The 5900-nt window shown below is 48.3% G+C and overlaps 1 protein-coding gene across 1 annotated transcript; it reads left to right on the top strand.

Moving 5' to 3' along the window:
• Positions 1-421: 421 nt before the first annotated feature.
• Positions 422-5393, top strand: LOC125482648 (serine/threonine-protein kinase MRCK alpha-like; the record flags this gene model as incomplete). The annotated part of the gene is made up of 3 exons (XM_048594766.1): positions 422-1018; positions 5029-5126; positions 5309-5393. Coding segments are annotated over 3 exons (780 nt in total), but the record flags the coding sequence as incomplete, so codon positions are not given.
• Between the last annotated feature and the right edge of the window lie 507 nt (positions 5394-5900).

The following is a 5900-nucleotide window of genomic DNA, read 5'->3' as shown; positions in this document are numbered from 1 at the left end:
TTGTGGGAGACGGCGAGGAGGAGGGATTGTGGGAGACGGCGAGGAGGAGGAGGGGTTGAGAGGCAGGGATTGAGCAAGACAGAGAAGGGGAGGATATGATGGAGAGCCTGAGGGTAAGGGGGATGATTGAGAGAGGAGAGGACTGGGGGAAATAGGATGGATTGGAGAATGGGACGGGGTGGGAGTGTCAGGGGGAGGACTAAAGGAGCGTTGACGAGGGTGGGGGTGGGGAGGTTGTAGGAGACGGGGAGCAGAGGGGACTGAGTCAAATGGAGAGAGAATGTATTTGACATACGTGGGGAACACGACAAGACAGTGGACCAAGGCAGCCAGGGGATATATCGTGAAACAGTCAACATTATTGATGGTCTTGAATCTTAGGGCCTCGTTACTCAAAATCTTTGACCTCTTTGCATTGCAGAAATCACGCTGCTGGGCGACTGCAAGCGGGTTCACCAGCTCGATCCGGTGCCCGGTGCCAGACTGCTTGCCGTGCTATCTGGCAGGAGCCGAAACGTGCGTGTTTTCACCTGGGAGGACCTGAAGAACCCAGAGGCGACCGGAGCCAAGCTGTTGGAAGCCCGGGGCTCTCAGATGATCACCGCGGGCAGCCTGTGCCAGGGGAAGGGTGCCTTCTGGCTGTGCACGGCCTCCAAGCGACATGTGACGTGCTACCAGCTGGCCTCCAGCAAGCAGCCATACAAGCGGGCACGGGACTTCCAGGCCCCTGGGGTGGTTCAGTGGATGGGCATCTTCGAGGAACTCCTGTGCATCGGCTATCCAGCCGGTTTCAGCCTGTACGCTTTGGCGGGCGAGGGACCCCCGACCAACTTAGTGAGCCCAGAGGACCCCTCCCTCGCCTTCCTCTCCCACGGGCAGACGGAGGCTTTGTGCGCTGTGACTGTTTCCAGTGACCTGTACCTGCTCTGCTTCAACACGGTTGGCGTGTACGTCAACGGCCAGGGTCGGAGGTCAGAGCAGCGCGAGCTAATGTGGCCAACGCACCCCGTCGCTGCGGGTAAGTGGGCCTCTCGCTCTCACTCGTCCTGGGGACACACATACGGATAAATGGATTGTCTCGTGTCACTGAACCAAAGGGGAATGTTTGTCGGAAAGCGGTTTTCAATGCCACAAGTCTCCCTGCTACACACTGAAGATTTAAAAGTTCAATGTGAGAGGCACGAAAAGGAAATTTGCATGTGATACAAAATTGGCGAGGTAGTTGATAGTGAAGAGGAGGGCTGTCAACCACAGGAAGATATTAATGATTTGTTTGAGTGGGTGGCCAAATTATAGGAAGGATGTGGAGGCTTTGGAGAGGGTGCAGATGAGGTTTACCAGGATGCTGCCTGGGTTAGAGGGTATGAGCTATAAGGAGAAGCTGGGTCGTTTTCTCTGGAGCAGCAGAGGCTGAGGGGAGATTTGATAGAAATCTATAAAATTATGAGATGCATAGATAGGGTTGACGGTCAGGATCTTTTCCACAGAGTTGAAATGTTGAAATGCATTTAAGGTGAGAGGGGGGGAAAGTTCAAAGGAGATGTGAGGGGCAAGTTTTTTTTTTAACACGGAGAGTGACAGGAGTCTGGAACGCGCTGCCATTGATGGTCGAGGAGGCAGATATGTTAGGGGCATTTAAGGGGCTTTTAGATAAGCACATGAATATGCAAGGAATGGAGGAATATGGACCAAGGGCAGGCAGAAGGGATTAGTTTAATTTGGTGTCATTGTGAGTCAAAGAACCCGTTCCTCTGCTGTACAGTTCTACGTCCTTTCTCCAAAATGGCAAATGGGATTCAAACTATGAGGTTCAGTGTTTGGAGAGGGCAAACGTAGGAGGGAATATACAACAAACAGGAGGGTATTGAGAGGGGAGACACCTCGAACGGTACGTCCACAGGTCCCTGAACGAGTACAAAATGTGATAAGGAAAGCATATGGGATGCTTTCTGTCACTGAGTGAGGTAATGAATATAAGGGCAGGGATGTAATTGCTGGAAATCTAACGGGCACTAGTTAGGCCACAGCTGGACCATTCCGGTCATCCCATTATAGGCAGGACATAAATCTTTCTGGAGTCAGAGGAGATTTACAAGCATGTTGTTAAGTCTTGAAAATTGAAGCAATGAGGAAAGTTTGGATAGGTTAGGGTTGTTTCTCTCAGAACAAAGGAGGGCTGAGGGGTGTTTTTATCAATGCGTACAAAATAACGAAGGACTTGGGGCAGAGTGGTCAGGGAAGACCTGATTCCCCCAGTGGATGAGTCAGTTACCAAGGAGGTACAGATTCAAAGTGGCCGGCAGAAGGATTATGGGGGGACCATGAGGGAAAACCTTTTCACCCAGAGGCTGGTGGGTGTCTGGAATTTGCTGCCCAGTTTGGTGTTTGAGGCAGGAAACCCCTCAACTCATTTAAAATGAGCCTGGACCTGCCCCTGAAGAGCTGGAACCTGCAAAGCTACGGACCAGGCGCTGGTAAATGGGATTAGCACAGACACGATGGGCCAAATGGCCTCTTTCTGTGATACAACATTCTTCGGTTCTGCAACATTCTAAAGCTCACTGCAATGCCAAAAACAAGCTCAAGACCGTGGGATTCCTCAAAGATCATTCAGGTTAACCATTGACATAAAATGAATTGAGCTTGGATATTGGAAATGTGGTTTCAAAATGTCATTCTAATCCAAATGAGAGAGTAAGTCCGGAATTTAGGAGTAATCCAAGGCGATGTCAAAAAAAATTGCGAAATGAGCAATGTAGTTAGCAGATGAATTTCAACATTGGTATGTATGGGTTGGTGCATCTTGATGGGAAGAATCACAAGATCAGACTCTGCTTGGAGCAGTCATTGTGAATGTAGGAGGAATCTGAGGGTTCCAGATTAACAAACCAGTCAAAGTATTGACACAGGTTAGCAAGTTTGTGGAGAAAAAGTTCTTTAGCACACTTGCCTTCATTGCTCAGGCCTTTGAGTATAGGGGTTGGGAAGTCATGTTGAGTTTGTACAGGACATTGGTGAGGCCTCTTCTGGAGCACTGTGTGCAGTTCTGGTCGCCCAGTTATAGAAAGGATATTATCAAGCTGGAGAGGGTTCAGAAGAAATTTACCAGGATGTTGCTGGGTGCGAAAGGTAAAGAAAGGCTGGGACTTTTTTTCCCTGGAGGGTAGGAGGTTAAAGAGGTGACGTTATAGAGATTTATAAAATAATGAGGGGTATAGATAAGGTGAATGTTAGTTGTCTTTTCCCTAGGATGGGGGATTTCAAGACTAGGGAGCACATTTCTAAAATGGGAGGAGAGTGATTTACGAAAGACCTGAGGGGCAAATTTGTTACAGAGTTGTTTGTGTGTGGAATGAACTCCCAGAGGAAATGGTGGCTGTGGGTACAATTACAATGTTTAAAATATATTTAGATAAATACATGAATGGGAAAGGTTTGGAGGGATATGGGCCAGGAGCAGGTTGGGCTGAAGGGTCTGTTTTTGTACTCTATGACTCTATGACTATGACTCTATGAAATAAATAGGATTCATTTCTAGAGGCACAGAATTGAAAAGCAGAAAAGTGATGTTAAACTTGTATCAGATCACACTTCAAGTTTCTGTGATCAGCCTGACCACTACATTATTAAAACGAGCTATAGAGGCACTGGAGAATATGCAAAATAAATCCACTGGGATGATCCCACAGCTGAGGGGTTACGCTCATCAGGAAAGATTGAACAGGCCGGAGGTCTTTTCCTTAAAATAGAGAGGGTGAGAGGTGACCTTTGAAGAAGTCTTTAAAGGTTTGCTAAGGCAGATGGAGAGCCAACATATCCACTTCTCTGTGAAACCAGAAATTGGTGTCATCTAGGTAAGACAGTCACTCATAAATCCAACTGGAGAATTCAGGAGAAACCGCCATACCCAGGGAGTGGGGAGAATGCAGAACTCACTACCATAAGAGAAGCTTTATTGAATAGCATGGATATATTCAAGGGAAAGCTGGGTAAACACATGAGGGTAAAGAAAGAAGTGGTATAAAGCCATAGAGTTATACAGTAGGAAAGCAGATCCCTCGGTCCAACTCTCCATGCCAACCAGATATCCTAAACTAATCTAGTCCCATTTTGCCAGAATTTGGTCCATATCCCTCTAAACCCTTCCTATCCACATACCCATCCAGATGCCTTTTAAATGTTGTAATTGTACCAGCCTCCACCACTTCCGCTGGCAGCTCGTTCCATACATGTGCCACCCCATATGTCCTTTTTATATCTTTTTCCTCCCATCTTAAGTTTATGCTCTCAAGACTTGGACGCACCTGCCTGGGGAAAAGACCTTGGTTATTCACCCTATCCGTGCCCCTTCATGATTTTATAAACCTCTATAGGGTCCCCCTCAGCCTCTGATGCTCCAGGGAATATGGCCCCAGCCATATTCAGCCTCTCCCTTTTGCTCAAACTGCCCAACCCTGGCAACATCCTTGTAAATCTTTTCTGAACCCTTTCAAGTTTCACAACATCATGGCAGGGAGACCATATTGAACATAGTATTCCAAAAGTGGCCTGACCAATGTCCTGTATATCTGCAATGACCTTCCCAACTCTTAGTCTCAATGCACTGACCAATGCAGGCAAGTGTACCAAATGCCTTCTTCACTACCCTGTCTACCTGCGACTCCACTTTCAAGTGTTAATGGGATAGGTTGAAAGAGAGGTGGGCAGATGCACCAAATGGCCTGTTCCCGTATTGATTTGAGGAGAAACCATGCCCATTGCCAGTTTACATTCCCAGGAACATCACTGTCTCTCCATCCCCATTCAGTTTAGGGAAGGCTACTCAACCAGAGAGGGCATACATAACTGTTCACTCACTTGAACAATGCGTTGAAGAACTCGGCTAATTTCCCCACCATCCCGACACGCTCATCTGTCTGACCCAGAGTCTTTGGAGGTGCAGGGATCATTGTGGGCAAGGGCAGGGAGGTTAGTCAGCTCTTGTAGAGTTTTGGGTTAATATGTGGGGTTTTTTTTGGTTCCCTACAGCTTGTCACGGGCCATATCTGACGGTGTACAGCGAGAATGCAATGAACGTGTTTGCAGTGAAGACTGGCGAGTGGATCCAGACCATTCCCCTGAAGAAAGTAAGGAGGCCGAGAAACTGGATGGGGGCGGGAGACGGGCAGAGAGCGGGGTATAAAATGAAAGAGCCGCCAACCCCAGAATCACTACGCTAGCTGGTTCACATTGGGAGGCCTCTGGGTGATTGGGTTTGGTCCTGTGATGGCCTGGTGCTGAATTAATTCACAGGTTTGAATCATTACAGGTTCGCCCCCTGAACTCGGATGGATCACTGAATCTCTCAGCAAGTGAGCCATACCGATTAATCTACTTACGCAGGAAGGAGGCCGGTAAGAAACGACCTGTCTGTTGACTTTAAGACATTGTTTTGACTCATTCAGATGAGGCTCTTTGTATGTCATTGAATAGAATCCCCACAGCGTGGAAGCAGGTCATTTGGCCCATCTGGTCTACACAGACCCTCCGAAAAGCAACCCGCCCAGACCCAGCCCTGCTCCCAACCCTATCCCTGCAACCCTGTATTTCCCACGGCTAATCCACCTATACCTGGATACGACTGGCAATTTAGCACAGCCAATCCACCCTAACCTGCACATGTTTGGACTGAGAGAGGAAACCGGAGCACCCAGAGGAAACCCCACACATGCAGGGAAAATGTACAAACTTCACAGGGACAGTCACCCAAGGGTGGGATTGAACCCGGGTCCTTGGCATGGTGAGGCAGCAGCGCAAACCACTGAGCCACCGTGCTGTGTGTCAAAGATTCCAACCAACTGAGATGGTCCTCTCTCTCTGTCTCTCTCTTTCTATCTCCGTCTCTCTCTCTCTCCATGTCT

The sequence above is a fragment of the Rhincodon typus genome, unplaced genomic scaffold (genome assembly GCF_021869965.1).
Source record: "Rhincodon typus isolate 14 unplaced genomic scaffold, sRhiTyp1.1 hic_rhity00014250, whole genome shotgun sequence".
Classification (NCBI taxonomy): domain Eukaryota; kingdom Metazoa; phylum Chordata; class Chondrichthyes; order Orectolobiformes; family Rhincodontidae; genus Rhincodon; species Rhincodon typus.
The sequence above is the reverse complement of the archived record's forward strand: the minus strand, read 5'-3'. Positions and strand labels throughout refer to the sequence as shown.